The sequence below is a fragment of the Periophthalmus magnuspinnatus genome, chromosome 5, assembly GCF_009829125.3.
Source record: "Periophthalmus magnuspinnatus isolate fPerMag1 chromosome 5, fPerMag1.2.pri, whole genome shotgun sequence".
Classification (NCBI taxonomy): Eukaryota; Metazoa; Chordata; class Actinopteri; order Gobiiformes; family Gobiidae; genus Periophthalmus; species Periophthalmus magnuspinnatus.
This window is the reverse complement of record NC_047130.1, coordinates 4,263,850-4,288,701: the sequence shown is the minus strand read 5'-3', so window position 1 is coordinate 4,288,701 and position 24,852 is coordinate 4,263,850. Positions and strand designations below refer to the sequence as shown.

Here is a 24,852-nt window from a genome sequence, read left to right as displayed (position 1 = left end):
CACTGAATGCATTTTTACTCACTCAAAAATCATATTCTAATAGTAGCCTGAGAAGAAAAAATACATGTAGAAATGATCAATTTGATAAATGAAGTAGTGTGAATTAACACATGCTCATGTCACTTATAAATAAGTATGGTTCTATTTGTTATTATTAAGAAAACAATCACACAGTATTCACAACTCATATAGTTTATCTATGGGCCTTCATTTTTTGTGGCCAGTTTTCAAATCATTTTGATTTTTCAGATCATCTTAAATAATAATAACTTTAAAAATGTAAATTAAAAGTATTAATAATATGTACTTTCTAATTCATTTTTTATTGTAAAAATAGAAACTAATTCATTTCTGAATCTTAAACTTTTTTTTGCCATGAAGTAACAGATTACCACAGTAAAAATGTTTCTAGTGTATGTTTTTATGTACTGTCAAAATCACAGAGCACACTTGCCGTAGTTGCACCTTCAGAAAGTACATACTATGGAAATTTGATCCAGTATTATACGATTACAGAGAGAGTAGCATACCTTCCAGTTTGGCGTACTCTGACAGCCGCTGGTAGTTGACCAGAGCAGCCTGTTCCAGACACCTCCTGATGACGGCCTTCACCTCCTCCTGAGGAACTGGTGTCACTATATCCTTCATTAATACCTTCAAAGACAAACAAGCTAATGGTTTTATCAGAGATACTATAAATGCAGTTATATAAATATGTAATTTATTTGCAACTCAAGATATGACAGTTACTGTAAAGTAACACATGTATTGTGAGTGTGAGTGACTTACCCGTTCAAGCAGGGACAGAGTGGCCTTCAATGCTCCCTCCGGCCGTCCAAAAGGAAAGCAATATCTGCAACCAATGAGTATTACAAATTATGTACGCAAAGGATTTGATACTTTTCAAATGTACCTAGTTTTCACTGAACACTACTTTTTTTGGTGCCTATTTCTATATTAATGAATCATTATCTTAACTGACAAAATATAGAGCAATGTTCATAAATGGAATAAAATTTCATTTGAAGAACACAATAATTGTTATTGTTCATTTATAGTGGCACTGTATTAATATCAATATCAATACTATTTTCAGTACTGTAGTGGTATTCTACAGACAGAGGTGGGTTTCCAAAAGACGGAGACATACATGAATGAGCATGAGCAGTTAACCCAAGAAAATAAGGTCTCAAATTAGTCAACTGAACTAAGTTTGAAGGACTGAAGAGGATTCACCCTCTATCAGATAGAACTAGAGAATGAGGCAAAATGTCTTCAACTCTTCAGTCATCTTTTAGTTAAGGAGAGAGATTATTCCACAGATACTGCACAGATACTGCACCTGAAGTGTGTGATCTGGTTCTCCAGCAGGACTCGGAGCCTCTCTTTAATCTCCTCAAAGCGGTCCCTCTCCTCCACTGTTACGGTCCCAATCCCGTCAGGCCTGAAAATTACCAGGAGAAAACAGTTAGCCACCAGCTCTGTCAAATGTTTTACACTTGTTTTTTTAATGTTTTATTATTGTTTGTCTCTTGGGGTCAGAATAAGTCTGCTACACACTGTCTGTATCTAATTAGAAAGTATAGTCCCATAATCATGAAGTGCACATATGCATGCTAGTTGTTGTTAGCTTTACCATCAGGGCATAATTCCCTTTGGTCTCTGTGGAAAGTGTTTATAACCTCACTCCAGTGAATAAGAATGCATAAGATACGTCAGAAATGACTTTGGACCTCTGCAAACCATTTAAAATGAATTAGTTCTGTTTTTCACATTTTTAAAACATTACGAATCTTTAAGGATTTGGGTGCCTATGGTATGGCAGCTATAATGCCAGTCTTGGGTGGCGCGGGCTGCGGTGATGCTTTGTGACAAGGTGGGGTCTGGATGGAGTGTGAGCAGAGTGCATGTGACAGAGGAGGCGCTGGACTGGTGGCCATGACAGCATGATTAGAGGCCGGAGACATGACACCCCCCTGACGCCCCCCTGACGCCCCCTTGTACATGTCATTTCAGTGGGCACAGAGCTGCAGTGTGTGAGAGAATGTATACGTGTGTGTGTGTGTGTGTGTGTGTTGGTGTGGTAGTCGCACCATGAGCCCTGCTGGGAAAGGAAGACCCAAAATCCCCCATAGCCCCCCTTGCCATTTACTGTTCTTTATTCCATGAGATAATCTATTGTTGAATGCATTGTCCAATCATATGCTTCATTTGAAAGATTTTGCCGGTTGTTTTTTTTTTTTTTTTTTTTTTTTTCCAAACATTTCCAAACATTTCCATTACAGTTACTACTATTATAACATGAATAAACAAAATGAATCACAAATGGCCCCATAATTTGCATGTTTAAAATAGAATATAATGGCTGACACTAAATATCAGAACATATTTTGTAGTAATGCAGATTCAAGCAGATATTAGTGGACACTTGTATGTAGTATATCTTTGGAAGTTTCCTAAGTTGGGCACAATGAGTGTATAGAATGCTCAAGATAAAGTGTACCTGATAAGTTGTCCACCTTAATGAGCATTTGAACTAAATACAACATTTTTTTTTTTTGCTAAATACAACATTTTTATCATCTATAATATTCCTTTAATCACTCGATATGTATAATAAATGCAAAGATATGAAGTTAAGGGAGCATTTATTTACACTTGAAAAGGTTAGCAGATCAGACCCGGATGTGATGGCAGAGCCGCACTACACAAGTGCACAGAAGCACTGGCCTCACCTTTCCCATGGTGACAAAACACACAGGGGAAAATGTCACACTAATTAAAGGCTGCAGGGCGCCTCTCCACGTGCATGTTCATGGCGGCTTCCTCATGTTTGATGTTTGACCTAATGACCTTACAACTCCACTGACTATAGTCAACAAATGAGCCATCGGACCCACACATGCCGGGACATTACCTTCAGATTCAGTACATACTCTTTCACAAGTCTGACAGGGCGTTATCTACAGCAACACAATTAAACAAATCTGTTCAGACTGTTGTAGTTGCAGGCACATTAAACACAAGAACACTATGGGAAAATAAACAGACATTGCAACATTTGTATTTACAGTGAAAGGTTTTGTACATATAATCATAAGTATATAACACATATTTCAATGACTGGATGATTCCTTTGCATTTCTCCCCTGCTGTCCAGATGCTCCAACACTAACTGGACCATATCTTAACAGTCATTAAGTCAATCTACAAATGGATAGTTATCAGGTCTGCAGACATCTGTACAAATTCTGCAATATGGCTATTCGCCTTGCAAAGAAAGAAGGTTTAAGGACAAGGCAAGCCCTGTGGGACATTTTTCCATTTGCGTATTTTCACTGTTAACTGATTGCATTTGGGTAATGCAAAAATAAAATACAACTGACAAAAATAAGATGAAAATAAACTGCTCAATAGCCTTATCACATTACACTTATTATCACTAATAACGTAAGATGACATTTGATTTTCAAATGCCAAGATATACCAAGATGACAGTGCTCTGGACAGCAGTCAAAGCCTGACACGTTAGCCCCCGACTGGGCCACAGTCTAACTTGTAGCAGCTCCAAGCCAGCAGGCTATTCATGTCTTGGGTGGGGGCGGGGTGTGGACAAGGAGTATTTACAACAGAGACATCCAGCCGTCACTCATAACAACGTGTCAACCTGTCAGGCCTTGACCTCCAGGCGTGACAGCTGGTCTGGAGTGCCCAGGTCTGAGCGAGTAACATGTCGTACTGAATGGACAGAAAAGTGTGTATTGGCACAATACGTTATATGCTATAATAAAGTTCAATGAATTAAAAAAAAAACTAAAGGAAACACCAAGTCAACAATGAAACCTATATGATGAGTTAGTCTTACACTTGGGGAAAATTACCCAGTGAGTTGATTCTGTCTCAAATCTGACTTAAAATAATCATAATCATATTGACATTACTTGTCACTTACAGGCTTGAGCAATCCAAGTGAATACAACAAGCCAAATAATAAAATATTCCCAGTCCTACTCTTGCTTTATGGAATAATTTTGTTAATAGTGTAAAGTCCACACTGTTCTAGCTATAAACCTAGAACTTTTAGTTAGTCAACTTGCACTTGATTAAGTTGAGCTTTTGTGGAACTCTGTCTGTTGCCCAGATGAAGTGTCTCTTTTGGTCTGACTCTTGGAGCGAGGCCTGTCCATGTGTCCATCCTGATCAGAAAAGGCCCCAATGCCTGTTTGTCAGGAGTGATGGACTGATGCAGAGATGGATAGAATGATGTGGACTGAGGGGTCTGACCTCTGACCTCTGCACTCCAGTGGCCCACTGTGCTCTATGTTAGCTCCTCCACGCCCACAGATGGCTGCCTGCCTGTGAGCTTGACACATGTGACGTGCGGACACATCACTGCAGATTAGACTGGATGTAAACATTTAACTGGGGCCGATGAGCCGTGTCACAAAGCCAACACAAATGTCACCAAAGAGGGAGAAATGACAGCAATGGTGCTGTACTGAGCCCTGCACAAAAGACTGTACCCAACTGCTCAAGAGCTGCACAAGCCAGCCCACAGAGGAGTGAGGAAAACACAGGAGGAACTCTGAACTCTTCTTTGATGCAATTTATTTATTTTCTTGATATTTGTTGCTTTCACTCGCTGTGCACAGGTGCAGCACAATGCATGTGGTTAGACAATGCATAACTAATACCTGTCTTAAAGCTGCATTACACAAATTAGTTTCTAATAAATAGAAACATTTTGTTTTCCCCCCTGTCAAGACTAACATAAAAGCACCAAAACATTCATCAACTCTCATATATGTCGCTATAAGACACTTTGGGATTAAAGCTGATTGCATATGCAAGGGCAGTCCCCTCTGCTTCACTCACATAGAGTCATGCATGTGAAGCCCAGTTCTAACATTTGCACATTACACATTTATTGACTGACTGGCCACATGAATAGAAAGATTATTCAGTTCATCGATAATCGTGATTATACAGGTCCCAATGTAATGAAAAGTATTAAGGAAAATTCAATGAGGAGAACTTTAGAAGCATAAATAAGTAATTTAAATTCAATATATATTTCAAAAGCTTCTGGCTTCTTATGTCATATTAACTTCACTTCATCATTCTGAAAGTTACCGGTAGTTACATATTAGAGCAGGGCTATTCAACTTCATTTTCTTCAGATTTTCTGGAAGGCTATGGACTCTGGGCAAGATAAGTGCATGACCGGCCACCACATTTAACACAATTTAATACAAAAGATTTTACCAAGATTGCACTGCCAAATTACTAAACCAGTACACAACAAGAATTAAACTACTAAACCATGACTAAACCAGAACTAACCCAGTCTAAAACCAGGGCTAAACCAGTAAACAAGAGAAAATCTTTCTTTTTTTTTTATAAGGGGATGAAAGGCTGTGGATCGAAAGAGCCTGATTTGTCCTCCAGGTCATATGCAGAATAGGCCTGTATTAGGAAATTGTAATTTTATTTCTAACAATAATTGTAACCATAAACATCTAAGATATTACTGTATATGTATCATCATTACTGTTTATGAATATGATGGTATTGAGTGAATTAAACTGAAAGAGCTTTTGATACAGCCCAGTGAATTTGAGCCAATCTTACCTTTTGGCTCCAGCCCACATTTGAGCCCTGAAGTCCTTTCTCTTCATGAACTCAATGATTCTGAGCTCTCTCTTACCACTAGGGGGAGGACTCAGGGGGGCAGAGGGGTAGAGGGCTTGTCTGAGCTCGGCCTCGGATACAGGCCAGTTTAACAGCTCAGGCAGCCGCTGACTATGGGATCATGCAGAGGTAAGAAGGGGAAAGCGGGTTTATCAACCAGGAAAGAGGAGTTACAGAGGTAAATTAAAAAGAACAAAAAGAAAGAGGTAAGCAAAATAAAAATCAGATTTAAAATAATACATGCTTGTGAAAAATAGCAATAAAAAGGTTTCAAATGTCTTCTATGTTTTTTCTAACTTTTACTTGGTTTGGTGGGATAGTATAGTATTTATCCTGCAAGTGACAGTGGAAAAAAGTTTAAAAGAAAAGCAGAAAAATACTGGGGATACCAGTGAGTTCTAAGAGGGAAATACCTCGCTCTATGCTATTACTAACTATTCCATCCAAAATGCAGTTAATATGCAAAGAGCAAATATTTTGATAGTTTAAACCTTCATTTAAAAAAATAAAGACGCTGACGTATTTATATTAGTATAATCATAACTATTGTCTAATTTAGATGCATTTTGGGCCCTGTAAACTTTATGTTTGCTGGGTAAAAGTTATGGAATTACCTCACATATGTCATCTGCTGCCTGTATCCAACCAGAAAGTAAAATTATAATCTTCACCAAAATAAAAAAAACAAAAAACTAGAAAAACATGGCAAGATCTTTAATAAAATCTTAAATACAATAATGTTAACTATGTTTTAGTGAAATGATCATTCTAAATGTTAAATGATTTGCCTCCTAAATAGGTATTTCCTGTCTGGGGAGTTGGACCAGTGAGACCACAGAAGATGACGGTGTACCTGTTTCCGTGGACATGGGAGGCACAGAAGGCATAGCTGTAGTGGAGCAGGGTGGGGTCGATCATGGCTCCGTTCTCGGCTCGCTCCAACAGGTCACTCAGGTAACACAGGTGACGATGGCAGCCTCGCACGCCATACCGTGCACAGTACTCATCGAGAACAAACACCTGCCCAGGACTGAACCAGCCCTGCAAATACAAACGCAGTATGCATGTCAAATACATACAACAACTGGAGGAGGGATTGTTTTAAGTGCAGATGGCAAAATTACCTACACAGACAATATATAAGTTAAATGTAAGTATTTTTTTTAGTTTAGTTAATTAAGAAGTTGGGATGTGCACTTCTAAATAAAGGTATAAAGTGATATTTCTGCATTTCAGTTTTTTACAAACTACCTGTAGTAATTTTGTGCACACTAGTACACCTAAACCTCGACCAACACACGATTTAGCACCCTCTGATGAATTGAAAGAAATTGTGATACTGTATTTATTTTATTAATGCCATCACCAGCAATTTAACTATAAACAGTATGCGCTGAAGATCAGTCGATAGCAGTTAATTCATGGAAGATGCCGATAAAGCAGGTCGGCCAAAACAAAATATGGGCCTGTGCCATGGGAGAAAGCAAAAATTGGCCCAATACATTGACTAATCCATATATCAACTTATCTGTAGTATGTGCTAAAACATGGTTTTCAAGGTTTGTATCAAGGTTTTTATAGTTCTCACCAAACATGAGTAGGAGTCATTGAGTCTATGGTCCAGAGTGAGACGCTGCACCAACTCGAACAGCGAGGCGTGGTCGAAGTTACAGGGATTGGCAGAAATGAACTCATCCATGCCATGTTTCTGCGCCCGGTCAGCATCTGCCCCAACCAGACACACAACAGTGATTATCCACCCCAAATATTTTTTATTCTTGTGTCGATATGCATGTATGCAAAATAGCTTCCAATTCAGCTGAACAAACATTTAAACATGGCAGGTTGTGGATACATTCAGCAGGGCTCAACACAAGGGCACAGGGGTGGGACAGGGGTACAACTTGTCCAGAAGCTATCCAAATGTCTAGACCTGTACAAAGCAAGTTCTAGTTCCAAATGTCATTGCCGTTCTGAGTTTTTAAATCACAACAACAATGAAATAAATGCCAACAAACTTATATAGAGAGATTATAAATTGCACATTGCAGCCCTGTGAAAGTTATTAGGGTAAAACTACAAGCTGAAGATCATTTGACACACTGAAAATGACAGCCTAGTACTACATGTGTACAGGTGAGGCCCAGTGTTTGTGATCTGGAGAGAGAAGTGACACAGAGCCCACATCATTGTACAGAACATTGTCAGCCAGTGTCCTCTTGACTGCCGCGGTCAGAAACCCCAGCTGTCAATCAATGAAGCAAACAAAGAACAGGAACGCTGCTGCGAGCTGCTTGTGTCCCCTAAACAAGTCCCGCCCACCCTCCCCTCTACAAAATCTAAAAAGGTGACATTGCCGTGCCCCTTTGGTCAGTGGCTGGTGGCCTGTCAGGTCGGCTTGACGTGAGTGAGCAGAGGCGCGAGTTGGACAGTAACTCGCAGTGACACCCACTCCCGTGTCCCGTGTCTGGTATACGAGGTACTGCCCAAACATGATTGATGCCCACCATTCATTTATAGATCCAGCAGAGGCAGACCGCTGGGCTGTGGGGAGGCCTCCATCTCAACCCCAACTGACCACCACAGTACATCACAGCAAGTGTCAAACTATAGTGGCCCAAGGAACAAGACAAGGCAACTATTAATAAAGTTGATCTGGTGTTTAAATAGTACATGCATATTTCAGAATATTATTTTTTGAATGCTTATGTTATTTGTCAGAAAATGTATAGATTTGGCCTAAGCAATCCTGCCCTCATAGTTAAGGACATAGTTTTTTCTTAATCCATATAATTTTATATAGTTTATTTAAATCCCAGAAAATCATACGTATTTTAAACTGAATTTACAAGTTGTCTCTAGGCCTTATTCAAATAATGTTCTTTAAAGGAACTGTCGTATGTAGTCTGTACTTTTAAAGTTTTAAAAAAGGTACAGCAATCACAACTGAATGTGGGTAGCCAGTGCCTTAACCTGCATGTAGACGGAACATACAAGTTTTTTCATGTGAAAGCTCACATCCTCACACAACGCTGCAGAGGCCGCACAGGAAAAGTTCCCATATAGTTTCTTGTCTTGTTGACTTTTATTTCAATGTTCTTGTTGTAGGAAGTGAGCAGCTCCATAGAGTGCTTTGTTTCTCTTTGTTGTGACAGCGTTGATTTTGCCTAAAGTTGTAGTGTGTGGGGTGTGGACAAGGGGGGGAAATGATGATCATATTCATTGCACTGATCCAGGTGTGAACTAGCAAGTAGTTATTTGGTAACAGTGACTGATTGGTGTCTGCTTTAATTGTGCTGCATCCACACTGTATTATTCATGTCCTGGCACTCTTAACTTGGTAATTACCAGCTGCTGAGTCTCAGTGGGGCTCCAGGGGTTGTGTCAAAAACAGCTCCCCTGACAAATTCACTTACACAGATGCATGGTAGGTGCTCTGACAGACGTTTGAATCAATTTTTTGAATTTGATATAATACTTTTGGTTTCATTTGGATCATTTTCACCACTGTTCGATACACTCCTTACACCCTTCACAGCTAACTGCCACTTTGAGTAACTAAGAGCATAGATGTGCGCTGACACTGACATGTTCAGAGCAGGCCATCTGTTGTGTGCACTCTTAATCTCATGTTGTAACTGAAACATCCCTCTTATTAAGAAAGTGTAAAACAATTAGGGCCAAAGTGATATAAAGACGAGGAAAAACAAACATGTACAAGAAGAGGTATTAAAGTGTAGCGGCAGAATATGAGCACTTACCATCCGTTCTGGCTAAGAGAAAGCAAAGTTGAGAGACAGTCGACAGAAGAAGGGACAAACAGAGAGGCGTAAAGACACACAGCAAAGCCACAGACACATAACAAAGCAGTGTTGTACAAGCAGAGGCCAAGCACAGAGCAGAGCAAGATATGAGCAGGAGCAGGCCTAAGGACACTGTGAGCATAACCGTCATGACGTGTAGAGTCCGGTTTAGAAATGAGCACTGGATTGAGATCAGATTTTGACATAACTAAAACAAAAAGTAAGCATGTTTTGTTCTCTCATGATATCTGGTCTTCAGCGATCAAATGAAGTATTACCTGGTTCAAGTGTGATGACAAAAAAAAAAAAACTAAATGTGGGAAAATTTAGCACAAGCTTATTTGGTTAATATGACAAAAAATCTCTCATACTGATCTACTCTATCACAATTTTAATGTGATTATGTTTTGTTGTATTAAAACAAATAAACAATACAGCCTTTTAATGAGCGCCAATTAACAAGAAAATAGTCAAATTTCTTCCTTCAAAATCTGAACTCTGCCCCAAGGCACATGCTTTTAGTGATGCTGAGTGCAATGGTCGTGATCCTCTCCATTAAAAAGCTAATAATTGACAATTAGAAATAAATCAACCTCTGTCAGTTATCTATTAATCACATTGAATAGAAGCTAGTAAGGGGGTGTTTCATACTTCTGTCATCTGAAAAAGACCAATTGCCAGATGTGGTGGAAGAAAAGGGTTTTTGGCACCTTTCAGAGAATAGAAATCCAGGACTGGAGGTAGAAAGCTGTGCACTGTGTGGCAGGCCCTGACCTAGATGTTGACATATTTACTTTACACTGCAAGGTGGAAGTCTGAGCTGACACAGCCAGCTCAAGTCAATAACCACCAAGTCCAGCACAACAAACAGCACTTTCATGAAGGAAGTGAAGTCTCAGCAGCGGCAGCATTTTATTGCACTTTTGTGAATTGTAAACCTTTTCTCCAGTACCTGTAACGGGCTTTTATGATGCTAGTCACATCAACAACAACACGAGACCTTCCCTTTCTTATGGTGCTTATGGCCTGCAAACTTAACTTACATATAAAAAATGACAAATAGAACAAAACAGTGAAAGTGATATATAAAATATAAAAGACAATTTACAGAATTGAGATATTGGCGCATCCATTTGCGGAGCGGTGCCCCCCTTTGAGTTGAGTTTCTGGACTTGGGTGGGAGGGATTGGTTTGTGTGACTGGCCCGTTGCCCGGTACATGGCCTGCACCCATAGGATCCGGTCCTGTTCGTCATCACTGGCAAAGATCACAGTTTCACCCTCTTTTACAGCATTGAAGAAGGTTCGGCCTCCATCCAGACCTACATAAAAACAATAGCAGAAATGATGTAGCCTACTTCAACTCCCAGTGTACAAATATCATCTTCGATATACTGTGCATTCATTCATGTAGAACAATATCTATAACTGCATTTTCATTCCTGTTCTCTTTACCTGGTTGTGGGTCAGTATAGTCCACTGTGTAGCCGTCCAGTTGGAGTAACTCGACAGGTTCCGCCTTCTTTTCTCTATAGCTACACATGGCAAAAGTGTACTGGCTCACCTGCAACATAAAAAAAACAAAAACCTGTGTAGTAGTGTCCGTGTGTGTGCGCATTTAAGTGAAGATTTGGGATTTTAAAATAATGAATAACCAACAACCCATGTAAACATTATATTACTTAAATAAAACAAAATGCAAGTATTCCTTTAATCTGATATTAATCTGGTGACTCCAGTAATCAAATAATTATCAGATTTTGTTGTGCATGTAAACATAGCACACAGACATTACTTCACTTTCACTTTCAGCTCTTCTTTTTGCAGGAGTAACTACAACAAATCACAGGGAAGACCTATTCTAATCTAAATACGGAGTCATGTGAACACTGCAGCACAAAATGGAAATACCATCTAAAAGAAACAAATCACAGAGAAGAATCTTTGCTCTCACAATCTCTGTATTCTCTTTTCTAAAAAAATCATTCCCTTTTCACTCCATCAAAATATTCATAAATCTGCTCTTTAGTCTTTCTCTGCTATTTTAAGTGTTTACCAATCACAACTATTCCTCTACAGGTCTCAAACAATCTGGCATCAATCTACCATCTTGGACATTTTACACATTTCTCTTATCGCTGTTGTAAAATAAATTAAATTAAACAGGACAAGGAACCATCAAGATATTTTCCATTCAAGTCAAGTCAGGCTATGCTTCCATTGTAAGGAGTATTATATCTCCGATGGTGTTAATCAGTATTTACTCCAAAAGAGAACCTCATTGTTTCCATATCTACTCAGAATTCTACAGTCACACCAATAATATGTAATTAAATAAAGGTTAAACCATTTTCAGTTTGGCTTTATGTTAGATTGAATTCGCTTTTTGTGGCCAGTGATTGCAAAAAACATTGATATACTGCATGGGTGCATAGTGGCTCCCATGTTTATTATGAGCATAGTGGCACTCTGGGGCTTGTGGCTTGTGTAGCTGCCAGTCATTTCAGCCTGTCTTCCCCAATCACCAGCCCTGGCCAATGCAGCACTGTCGTCACCTCTGCCTCGGCGAGTGGCAGCTCTCAGTCCAGCTGCAGTTACGTGTGTGTGCGAGTGTGTGTATGTGTGTGCCAAACGACGTTCCTTACTACCGCTCTGATGAGACCTAGGGCTAAATGAAGCATGGAGGACTACTACCAGAGCGACTCCCTCCAGGACAACATTGTGCATGGTGAGTCTAGAAAAGCCCGCCCTTCGCCAGCCCAAAACATGCTGCTGTTCTGGGGATAGGAGCTGTCAGTCACCCCGCACAGAGGAGGAAGGCCCCAGTCGCCTGCCCACATCATTACAGGAAACACATGCACACAAACACTGCATGTGATGGAGCTGATGTGGCATGTGTCTCCCCAAACTTTAGGAGCCAAACTCGACATAAAGTTGTGTGCAGAGTGACTGGAGCTTCACAAATTATTCTAATGTATTTTAAATAGGACACACTTCATAATAATTACAGCTTAATTAGCCTTAATAAAATACGTAATTATAATGACCAAATAGTTTATTAAGAATGACTCAGGCTTAGAAACTACTTAATAAAGGGGTTATGGTATCAATTAAACAATTACCTGAATCATTCTTACTAAACTCTTTGTTCTTCATGAAATAAGTCTAAGTGTATGCGTTAAGGCTAATGAAAGTGTAGTTATTAAAAAAAATGTTACCCATATCAAATAAGATACAAGGTCTACCATCAACAATTAGGGGAATTAGAGCGCAATCTGTGCTCAGCTTTGATCATAAATGGTTTATAAAGTGCCAACAAATACTATATTTCAATAGCTTTTTGTTTTTGTTATTTTCAAGAAGAGTTGCGTTACTTTGTGAGGTGAAAAATGCAAGAAAGTATTGAATTACTTACAAATGTATTAAGGACTTAAATTTCAACAAATCACACCTTCTGTGGCATTTTCTTATGTAAACATTGGCTGCTGTTACATGCACAAAAATAAGATTATTATCTAATTTCTGCACCTTAAAGATTACTTAAATGAGATGCAGAGATGATCAGAAAGAAATCAGAATATTGAGCTGTTTATGTCTCATTTTAGTGAAAAATCTGATCATGTGACCACAGCCAAAGATAATATATGTACAGTCTTCATCTTTCGCCATCCATGGCAAATTTGACTTTTGTCTTCTACTTGACTTTTAAAGAGTTTGTTTTGATCTGAGAGTGTAGGTGTTTCATTTGCACTTTCAGATCACAGACATCGAAACCTGGCTCAAGAATAGCAGGATTTGATCATATTTAATAAAAAACATTAATCAACATGTAGGAGCAGTCTCGATGTGTAACACTGACAACTCCTGGGGTTCAGTTCAAGCGTGACTGAATGATTGGCAAGCACTTGACAAAATAAGACCTATTCTGATCTGAATATGGAGTCATGTGATCCTTGCAGCACAAAATGGAATAATCATCTAAATAGAAAGCTATGCCTAAATTCAAGCACTTAAATACAGTAAATACTTTTTTTGAGCATTTAAGATTATGCCAGTCAAATTAGGGTTGAACAATTTGGGGAAAAAATATACAATTTATGATGTTTCTTCTAAAATGTACTGCGATTAAATGTGCAATATATGCTCAGATTAATGTGCAGATTAGTGCTATGCAATATAATATTACCCATGATATATTATTGTTTGCTTTGGGAACAATATGAAATTTGGTATATGATGAATAGATGGAGATACAATTGCTCGTGCAGTGCAACCAATTTCCTCAGTGCGACGGGAGGCAGACAGATTGCAGCTAATTGCTACCGCAAACACTACAGAGCAGCTTAAACACTGACTGTGGAGGTTCTGCACAACAATGACAGAGAAAGGAGGTGAGGAGTGGAATGTGGGCAGAACTTATAACTATAGCGTTAATAACTTCAAACAAGTCAATACAAATATTATAAATGCCATCTTTATGTATTTTGTATAGCTTAGGTTATATAATCAAAAACAGTTATCAGGTTTTACATATACAGAACTCCTTGGAACTGGATTATTTTTGATTTGCTAATAGTATAACCGTTTGTATTGTAATATTAAACTGGTCATGATTTATCTTGCAGCTGTAGGGCAAATAATATAATTCTGTCATTGATATAATTTATGATGATTGTCAATTGTCAGGCCTAATGACCAGTGCCATACTTTGTAGAGCTGTATATCGCAATCAACTCAAAATCACGATTTGAGTTGGAACATTTATCAAATCGCAAAGGCTGCAGTTATTTAGATAAAAAAATGTCCTCTGGAAAGAACAAAATATACCCTGTGTTTTTATAGAAAATGTTGTTGTGCCTGTAGTTTAGACCTCTACAAACATGTTCTGATTGTTGTATTATCAGTTCATATTTCTGTCTTCTTTCTGATGGTAATGCTCCTGGAGTTGCTACCTTCTAAACACAAATTGCAAATCTTATCATGATCACGATACTTTTCAGGAAAATCACAAAAAGATTTATTTACCCCCAAGTTCATGCAGCCCTACTACTTTTCCTTACACAAACAGAAAATGCAAACAGCAAACCACAATAAAGATGAGCCCAAAGTGCAGTTCCACCAAGATGGCATCAAAAAGTACATGCCTACCACACACACACACACACACACACACACACACACACTCTGAATACAGCCACACACATGCTCTGGACCGGTGTTTGTCACTTGCTATATATTGAGCTGCGAGCCAGGAAGAGGCTTCAAGTTGGCGGCGCTCCGGCTTTTCTAGCTGCAAGTGTTAGGCCAAGCTAGTGTTCACTCCACTTTGTCAATCCCCTGTCAACTTGTAGCTCTGAGACATATCCTTCCCCAACACAGCAGGGACAGCCCCCCACCACCTCCTCCCATCAACTCAACCCAGCCCCTCCCTCACGCACCAGTCGCCCACCTTCTACCGCAGACACACAAGCATTGACATCAGAGCTCCTGACAAAAGCCTGCGTGCTTGCTCCATCATCCCATTGACAGCAACCGCCTCCCCACACACATACATACATATAAATCACTGCACTATATAACACTGAGGGACACACCAGCGGCAAAGATGGGTTCTCCGACTCTTAGTTCACCTATTTGTGCAGCAAATGGTTAGGCCTAAAGGCGAAGTAAAGAGCAACTCTCCAGCGAAGATTCTCTTTACTAGAGCGTTCAAAGAGGCACTATTATCTAGGCAAGTGATTGTGTGTAATATAATGTGTATACTTAAAAACAGTATATTATTTTTTATGTATGTGTTTGTGCATCAAATGTTAATATTGTTATAATTAATTTCACACAGAAACTGGTGCAAAAATAAAAGAATTACTGAAATGATCAATGTGTATTTCTACAACAGCATGTCTTCACACAGATGTACTGGCTGTTTTTTAGATACTTTTTAGTTCATAGCAGAGATTTACAAGACCCACCTGAACCAGCACAAAGAAGCGTCTCTTCCATCTCTTCCATACATTTTTACCAATGGCCCACAAGTATCTGTGAATAAAAAGACAAGCACAGTTATAAAGTATAAATGTATTTCAATTGTATTAAATAAATTAAATACAAATTACAAATTCAGTGAAATTTTAAAATGTGAACGATTTCAATGAAAAATAATTAAATAAATAAATAAATATGTAATCTAACATCTCACGTTGGGATATATCTGGGGGAAGATATTCTGTGAGACTCTAATTCAATTATTTTTCAATATGTCATAACTTTTTTTTTTTTTTTTACTGATATTCAGATCTTTTTTTTTTTTTTTTACTTAATCATAGAATAAAATAAATTAGGAAACATGATTTAGATTACATGAATATATGTGTTCAGTAAAAAATATCTAAATAATAAATACAATTAAATTCTGTATAATAAAAAAGAGAGGGCATGAAAAATGTGCAACAGCATTATTAATAAAATACATTGTAATTATTTAAATTACTAAATTATAGCACTTTTACAGTAACTGGGAAGGGATGATTTTCTTCATTATAAAAGGTATAAATGGTAAATGTCTTCAGGGTTAGCTTGTGGAGTGTATGTGCAAACACTGACCTCTGCTGGTGGAATATGTGGCTTTCCCAAGATGAAATTTAACACAATTAATACCTGTCCTTGCATGGGAATTTTGTATACTGAATCTTATGGATATGGAGCTTTTGTTCTGACTTAGTTGTGTCAGTGCACTTTGTAAAGGTCGAGTATAAGCACTGATAATCAGTTGTAATTATAGATCACGTAAAAAATCAGATCAAATAAACCACACCACAAACCTGCACATAAATAAAGCTAATTATTTATCTAAATATCTCACTGTGCAGTAAGAGTAGGTAATTCAATTTAAATTTACTTGCAATTTTCTTTTTTTCTGCGAAATATTGAATAAAAAGCCACACATCATACAGAATTTAATTCTAAATTGTTTTTCAACACGAAAACAGAAACTGCCCTTGAACACATCGTTTGAGACGGCCTCATATGAGCAGCAGTAGGAGGACAAGGCAATGTCTGTGTGCTAAAAAATGTTGTACGGCAAGAGCCTAGTTCTGAGGGGCCCCCGGTGCTGTGAGTACACCTTTGGGGGCCTCTCTCAGCTGTCTGCCTGTTTGTTGTCCTACATAAAACAACAGCCCTGGGTCACACTACTTTTCACAGGCACCAAATCAGACTCTGTCGATCACATTCTGCTGCGAGGCTTGACACTAGTGGAATGAGCATTCAGAAACAAGGAAACATTAAAGACAGCATCTGGCAGTGCTGCCATGCCACCATTGTTGTTTTGTGCACAAATGGTGACACCAGCCTGTAGAGATAGACAGTGTGGTAATAGGGAGCCTATTTTGGCCACATTCATTCAGGTCAAAATATTGAGCTAAAGTGCAATGTGCAAATTAATCGTAAATACTGCTATGCATTTATACAGGCACACACAGATGTGTGTATGGGACTGGGTATGGAGCTCCAAACCACATGTTTTTTACTCACAGAGGATTAATCTTGGATCTCTCCATTAAAAAAATACATACAAAGATGACTAAATCTTGATCCTGAGTAAAATTAGATTAATTGCAGAGCCCTGCATTACATGAACCATTGCTTAGGACAATGATATGACTAGCTAAATATATAATATAAGAATACCAGACTGTGCAGTGGCCAGACACTTACCCACAGTGCTTCATGTTCTGAGGCTTGTCCATGCGCACAGCCAGTCTGATCCGCAGGTCACTGTCCGGACAGCCTTTGGACACAGTCATCTTATGGAGCTCTGACTGTTTGGGGCTGTTAGGAGTGGGGTGCAGCACCACCTGGGAAACAAACATGTGGCCATTTTAATGCACTGACTGTTATTATGGACAGAATCACACTGTACTACATAGTGCAGCCCGTACCCTTCCCAGCTCCTTGTCCTCCAGGGCCAAGACTCCGGTGCTCTCTGTGAATAACTTTACTTTGACAGCTGGTAAAGGCTGTGTGGTGGTGAAGTCCCCTTGAGTGCCCCACCTAAAAACATACCAAAAATATATAAAAAACTTTAGGAGCCTTAGACCTGGTAATATTAATATATTACTTACAACAGAAACAAATGTAGGGTGACAAGCTACACAATATCAAAAGCAATCCATACATTTTACATAATATATGATTATTTGATATAGTATGTAACTTTTTACCCATAAAATAGAGAAAAATAAAAACATGTGGGTTTTTTTCTTCTTTTTTCCCATTTTGGTTGTTTATTGCACTGAAAAACATCTTACTTTAAGCAGTCTTGCATCTCCACAAACTTGACTCTATTTGGCCTAGAGGAGGGCCTCCTCCTGCTTGTTTCCTTTGGCTGTAATGCTCCTCAATAAGGCAAAAAACTTATCTCTACACGGAGAAAGTGTGGTTTTAACTTTCTACTCCCATGGAATCATGCAGGTGACGTGTCATCTCCAGAAATGTACTGTAAGTGACTACTATTTTTTTTTAAATGTATACTGATGTCATTTTCTGATGTACGGGTAAGATGACATTTAGAAACCTTTCCCTTATAACTGCTTTGTTATGAGGTACAGTTATCAATAGTTGTGTACTCTATCCGGCCATATACATTTTCTCAGCACATCTAACATAACTGGACTCAATAATTAATGGCGAAGGGATAATCACACTTGAAATTCCCTTGTATGCTACATCTCCTTCCAGCAGAGGGCAGTATATGGCAAGATATATAAGAGATAAAACCTGCCACGCACAATCCTGATCCAACTGATACTTTGCACTTCTGTTGATCACAGACCAAAAATGTGTTGTTTAAATCTATATTGTATTTTTTCTTGGCTTTTCAGACTATCTTAATACTTTCCCGCTCTTGACATAAACATCATTGGTTGAGAGGTCAGATCCACTGATCCATAGGTTGGCGGTGTGATTCTAGCTCACACAGATGAATGCTGTCGTTGTGTCCTTGGGCAAGACACTTAACCCACCTCGCCCTCAGTGTCTGCGTACACTGGTGTATGAATGTGTGTGTAAATGGGTGAGTGGTTCCTTGTTGTAAAGCATTTTGAGTGCCTTGAAGGTGGAAAAGCGCTATAGAAAAATGTGACCATTTACCATTTACCATTTTGGCAGTATTTGTGTGCATTGTGCCACCATGGTAAGAGGTGAACCTTCCACCATAGAGATACATGTAGAACACTTCCAGTGTGATGTCTCTGCAAAGTATCAATATCAAGATTGTTTTATTTAAGTTTTTTCTAAGAGGCTTCGCACCCTAAATGTAGGTCTACTTTATACTTCCGTGATGTACACATGGTTGGTTGCTTATTAGCTACTTCATGTTTCCTTTAATACAACAGTACGCACATGGGCTTGGACGCCTCGGCCTGGTCTGTTTGCAGCTTGTGTCCCCCTTCCACCTCCATCGTGCAGTAAACTATCCGATTTGGAGCCAAGGACTTCAGCCCCAAGACTTCCATAATAACAACCTGCAGAGATGTAGAACACACAAACAAATTCATCAAAGAAAAAAGTAAGTCAACTTCTTTTTAATGTTAATTTTATGATGATTATTTGTGATTATTTATGTTTTGATTTGTGCAATTTTAATGTCTTTCTTATTCTGTAAAGCACTTTGAATTACTTTGTGTGCGAATTGTGCTATACAAATAAACTTGCCTTGCGTTCCCTTCTGAACCACAGATATTCCACTAGTAAACATAGATAAGGTGTCAGTTGTGCCGCCTTCAGGTGAGTTTTAGCATTGCATGACTTAGTGAGTTATCCAGTATAACAATCCAGGCCTATACTAGGAATTATTTTGAGCAGTGCCCACTGCCCACGTTGTCAGAGAGGCAGGTGCTGGCATAAAGAACATGTTGACAGTACAAATTATTTCTACACCTCACCCACATTGTATTATCTATACTCAGACAGATGGAAAAAATGGTGCACGAGCCAAGAGCAAGTTGCCTGCTGGAATGGTAAGGATTGTAATACTTGCAACAATTCAGCTTCCCCAATATTAACACCAATCCTTACACAATACTCATGTCACGTTAGCTTAATATAAGATAAGTTTTTTAGACATTCTGCACAACTGCAGTGTCCCTTTTAATATCTCCACTCTACATTGCACACTACTGTTCTCATGTAGAGCTTTCACAATAATTACTAAATCATCAGATCTTTCAATAAATAATAGATGGAACAGTCACTTTTTTGGGGGATCAGTATTTATTTCTCTTTGTACTAGTGAGGACCTTTTTGTTATTTTTCTGTACTACGGTAAGATTTGAGTTGCAGAGGGTTGAATGAATCGCATTTATGACTCATTATAGAAAAAAAGACAAACTCCCAATATAATCCTGCTTTTTGAATTCTGTCTGTGGCTGTCCTTTGTTAGATTACAATCTATTCTCACATGTTTTATTAGATTCAGTCTTGCGCTTGGCTATTTTTGTAAATTAACCTCTGATGGTTTTTATGCACACCGTTGTTTTTCTTCCATCTTTACCCTTTTGTCTGTGCCAAGCCAGCCTTAGACAAGCTCATCACATAGAATAATATAGACAAATGCACATATTGAAAGGCTAAATAGCAATAGTATAGTAGTAATAGTAATAGACCTGTATTAAGCAAATCTTTTTTTTCCAGTTAAATCAATATACATCTATAGGCTGCTGTTTTGTTATTACACTGTGGAAACAACATGAAGTTTTTAATCTTCTTATTTTCAGATGACAGGATCCTACTATCTATAGTTCGAGTTGACTTCTAGTGGTCAAACATATTCACCCTCACAATCACTCACTAGGAATTCTATTCACCCATTCACCTAGCATGTATTTTGTTATATAAATTGCTATATAACAATGTAGAACTAGCTAGAGAATCTATTTAGCAAGAAGACTATCAGCAGACATACATAGTACAGTCTATGAGCAGTCCCCACCCACACAGTACCGGTACTTTACTCTACTGCCTTCAGGACGACGATACAGGACTCTCAGATGTAACAAAGCACGCTTCAAAAATAGTCTCATACCCACAGCCATTATTAACTTGAACAATTTATAGACTACGGAACTCTAATTATCATTATGCACTTTTACAATGTCAATTACCTGCCTTTGTGTTTGTCCAATATATGTGATGTGTTTGTGTGGCATTGTATGTATGTATGGCGTTTTTCTCTGTGTTTTTGACTGTGAAGACAAATTTCCCCTCGGGGACAATAAAGTAACTAACTAACTAACTAACAGTATATGTGACTCAGGGGATTGATCTCACGACTTCTTTGATAAGAGGCAACCGCACAAGCCAATGACCTACATTAACCCTATAATAGTTGTATGTATTTTTTTATAATCCTTTTAACTGCCAGGAAAACACAGTATTAGCCTGGTGCTCCCATAAGCAGTGTGAAAATAATTGTATGTACTTAGGATACAGACTGTGACTGAACTCATGAACAACTTCACAAAAATGTAGTTGCATGTGGAAATGTAACTATGTTTATGTGCACAGCGTGAATCTGATCATTCTCTGATTTGTGGAGTTACCAGATTGAAATGCCATGTACACAGTTACATCTGATGTGAGTAATCAGATTTCTTCTGATTGTTCACATCTGTGCAGGTTTCCTTCACTATGTGTTTCAGTAACTTGTCCCTCCACATCACTGCCTCCACAGCAGCAGAACCATAAGCCACGTCCACCTCTAACTCTTGTGCTCTTCACTACCACCAACATTCTTTGCTTCATTGAGATCCAAGTTCAGAAGTTTATTCAGAACAAGATTTGAGTGCAAACCTCTAATGTGAAGGACAGCACCACATCAGACTTGGACAGTGTGTTCTCGTCCTCCTGGCCCATGTCCATTATGGAGGCGTTGTGCCCCCTCTTGAGCTTCTGCAGTTTGAAGTCCCCTCCCTTGGACACAGGCATGCTCTCCAGGTTGGCCATGAGAAGATTCACAGAAGACCGCAACTCCTCAATGAACATGGCCTCCATCTCCCTGGAGCAGAACCTGGGGAACCTACCACCATGCTAACACAGGGACAGAAAGATGTAACTCTAATGTATTGCCATAAACAGCACTGTTGTTTTTTTTTTTTTTATTACATATAAGAAAAAAAACAAAAATACATTTTTATTTAATTATAGTTTATAGTTTTATCTACTCAATATATACAATAAAATACCAAGGTAAAATTCTTTACAGTAAAAAATTTTCAGAACTTTAGATCTAGTCTAAACTCATGGTAGTTAACCAAAAAATGAGTATGATTACCTTTTACGTAGCTTTTATTACAGCAAAATATATTTATAAAAAATATAAATATACATAAAAATATTATTGTATTGACAAAAACTATGACGAAAATATTCTAGTTGATGAAACGAACACTGATACAGACAGTGAGCGCCTGTGTGTGACATTTACCCGTGTAATCTGATCTGCCATTTGCAATCGTCCATCCAGCTCCCTCCTGATCTGAGCTGCCTGTTCATCTGGGTTGTCCAGCTGGGGGGAAAAAAACAACACAGTAATTTACTGTCAGATATGAAATCCCACTCTCCCCATATAAATAATGCAGCACTAGCTTTTTAAACATTTTAAGATATCCTTCCTTAGTCATAGATAAAATATTAAAGGCTCTACAAACTTGGAAAAATGGATGCATTCAACCTTTGAGAAAAAACTGAACTGATACAGTAGGTCCATGAATTTCAGTTATATAATATTGTGCACAATAACTATATAATGTTCTATATGATGCCAGAGTGGCGCGCAGCAGCATACATTGAGGATGTGGGGGGCCGGCATGCTCTTTATGTAAGCTGTGAGCGCAGCGTTGCAGGGGGCTCGGGCCCTGGCAGGGGGAGTGAAAGTGTGGGCAGAGTGGGCAGTTGGCGCGGAGACATCAAACAGTCACAAATCCATAACCGCTCTCTAACATGGCACCAGGCTCCTGACCTCACATAACCTAGAAATTCCCTGGTAGATTAAAAACAACATATTAAACATAAGAGTTATTTTTGATTTGATATGTTTGAATTTCATTTTTGTGCCTTCCACTTTCACTTTCCACTTTCCAGGAAGTGATTCTGTGGTTTCCACTAGGAGCCACTAGGTTTCTGTCACTATATGCCATCATGCCAAGTTACAGGTCAGAGCCGTGGAGAGGCAAACCTGCTCATATCAGAATACACGTTTCCTAATAAAAAATATGTAATTTAATAAATAGAAGATAAAATAGATTAAAGTTAAATGACATGTGGGATATTGTAGACAAAAGAATAATCTCTCTAATAATTGTATTGGCTAATGTTAATGTGAGCTATATGTTAGTTTAGGAATTATGGAAAGTATAGGCCTAGACTACAAATGTGGAACAGAACATGTTTTCCTTGCAAGACAATTACAATTACAATAAACTAACCTTAAAATAAATGTAAGATTTTTATTTTAAATTTCATAAACTTGACCAACTTGTGTCCCTAGATATGAGGTAAACATCAATTCTAATTCTGACTTATTCTTAATTACAAAAACATTGGGCATACAATTATATCCCGTTTATTTATATTATATTTTGGTGACTATGATTATCCGATCAGAAAGCAGGGTGAGCCTCATATGAGTCTCGCTTGGGTGATTTTAACGTCCTTCTTATTCTGTAAAGCACTTTGAATTACTTTGTGTACGAATTGTGCTATACAAATAAACTTGCCTTCCTTGCCAGTTTCAATGATGAAATCCAGCTGGTTAAAACCTAAAGAACTCTCTGATCTGAATCCTTACTACCTAAACCTCAGCAACTGCAGTGACTTAATAATGAGTGCAAATGCAGGGTTTGAGCTTTTACATGAGGAAAGGTCTGTCAGAATGAGAAAAACGTCTATGCATCCTCTATGTTCAGGTTAAGGCACTGGCAACTCAGGTTCAGTTGTGATTATGGTACCTTTTTAAAAGCAGGCTACATACAGTTTCATTAACAAAAACAATAATACAAATAAATAAATAAACATTATTATCATTAAGATATTTTCTTTAAGTAAATTATGGTTGATTTGTTAGTGCTCCAGTGTCCAGCAGTAGGAGGCACCAGTCTGCTGTCCTGTCTATTCCCGTAGCTCAGACACTATCTCAACTGGACACTGCAGGAGCACCCCCCCCCCCCCCATCCCCCCACCCCTCCCTCGGTCCAGATAAGAGACAGTTGGCATGGCAAGAATCACAGGGGAGGGGGTGGAGGCGTGGGGACCGGGGCTGGCTTCTGTGTACAGTTGCCATGGAAACTACAGGCGAGGACAAAGGCCAGTGGGCAGGACTGGTGTGAGTGAGCTGGACCAAGAGCCTAGGCTTTCATGTGTTAATTGGAGAATGTTTTTTAATGTAATATTCAAAGCAAATTTACACAAGATCCCACGCAAACACAGTGCCTAAAGAATATGATGAACACTGCCAGAAAGCGTTAAGGTGGTATTTGAGTTATATTGTCCATAGTTTAAGATGCTCTTTGCTGTTTGAAAGCTTGTATATTTTGCCTCAGTCATAGTTAAAATGTATTTTTCTCTTGACTCTGTTTCACTGTTACTCTGCAAACAGTTGCTCATTTGGTTTAGGCTTAATGCTACTTTATAGGGATTACACAGACATCTTTATAGTTATTGTTTACCTTTCATAAAGTCATATTATCAACACTACACAACAACTTTTTGTTTTCAACTTGAACCAGTCTCATTTAGAAATGCTTCTGACTTCTCTCATCATGGACTTCTCTCACCATACCCAAGTTTTTTCTCTTTTCTTTTTGTAAACATATGATAAAAACATTATAACCATGGGGATACAATTTATTACATTACAATTTTGGAAATGCTAACATTGTATTACATTGTTGTATTATCCTAGTACAATTTTCTACTAAACAAATCCTATAGAAAACAAATTAACCAACAAATCAACCATATATCAAAACCATACCTAATTGTGTTTGTAGCATTTAAAAATACCCTATTATTGTCATTGATATTATGTCACAATACTCTATTTGACTACTATAAAGACATCCACACCTGTTCATTACATGTTGACCTACAGTGCAAATCTAACTTGATGCTTTCAGTGTCGACCTGGTTGTCTTCTTGTTCATATTGTGAGCAGTGTGAAGCTTTGAGTGGCTGCCGCTGCCTCTCCCACAGTCGTAATGACCAAAAACCATCTGACAGAGAGGAGAATACACCCACTCCCTTCTCCCCTCAGTATACAATGTATCCGCTGTGTAGCTCCGCAATTCAATTTGTCTTCTGCCCCT

General features: G+C 38.5%; 1 protein-coding gene across 2 annotated transcripts in view; it reads right to left on the bottom strand.

Moving 5' to 3' along the window:
* cadpsa (Ca2+-dependent activator protein for secretion a) overlaps window positions 1-24,852 on the bottom strand; it is an 85,060-nt gene that overhangs the window by 40,102 nt on the left and 20,106 nt on the right. For both annotated transcript variants that reach the window (XM_055221741.1, XM_055221742.1), the window contains exons 4-16: window positions 21,975-22,055; window positions 21,341-21,577; window positions 18,893-19,014; window positions 17,431-17,542; window positions 17,207-17,346; window positions 15,463-15,529; window positions 10,949-11,057; window positions 10,603-10,815; window positions 7,280-7,416; window positions 6,545-6,732; window positions 1,343-1,444; window positions 790-853; window positions 531-654 (exon numbers count right to left, since the gene is read on the bottom strand). In XM_055221741.1, the coding sequence (XP_055077716.1) occupies window positions 531-654; window positions 790-853; window positions 1,343-1,444; window positions 6,545-6,732; window positions 7,280-7,416; window positions 10,603-10,815; window positions 10,949-11,057; window positions 15,463-15,529; window positions 17,207-17,346; window positions 17,431-17,542; window positions 18,893-19,014; window positions 21,341-21,577; window positions 21,975-22,055 (1,696 nt within the window). The remainder of the gene's footprint in view (window positions 1-530; window positions 655-789; window positions 854-1,342; window positions 1,445-6,544; window positions 6,733-7,279; window positions 7,417-10,602; window positions 10,816-10,948; window positions 11,058-15,462; window positions 15,530-17,206; window positions 17,347-17,430; window positions 17,543-18,892; window positions 19,015-21,340; window positions 21,578-21,974; window positions 22,056-24,852) is intronic.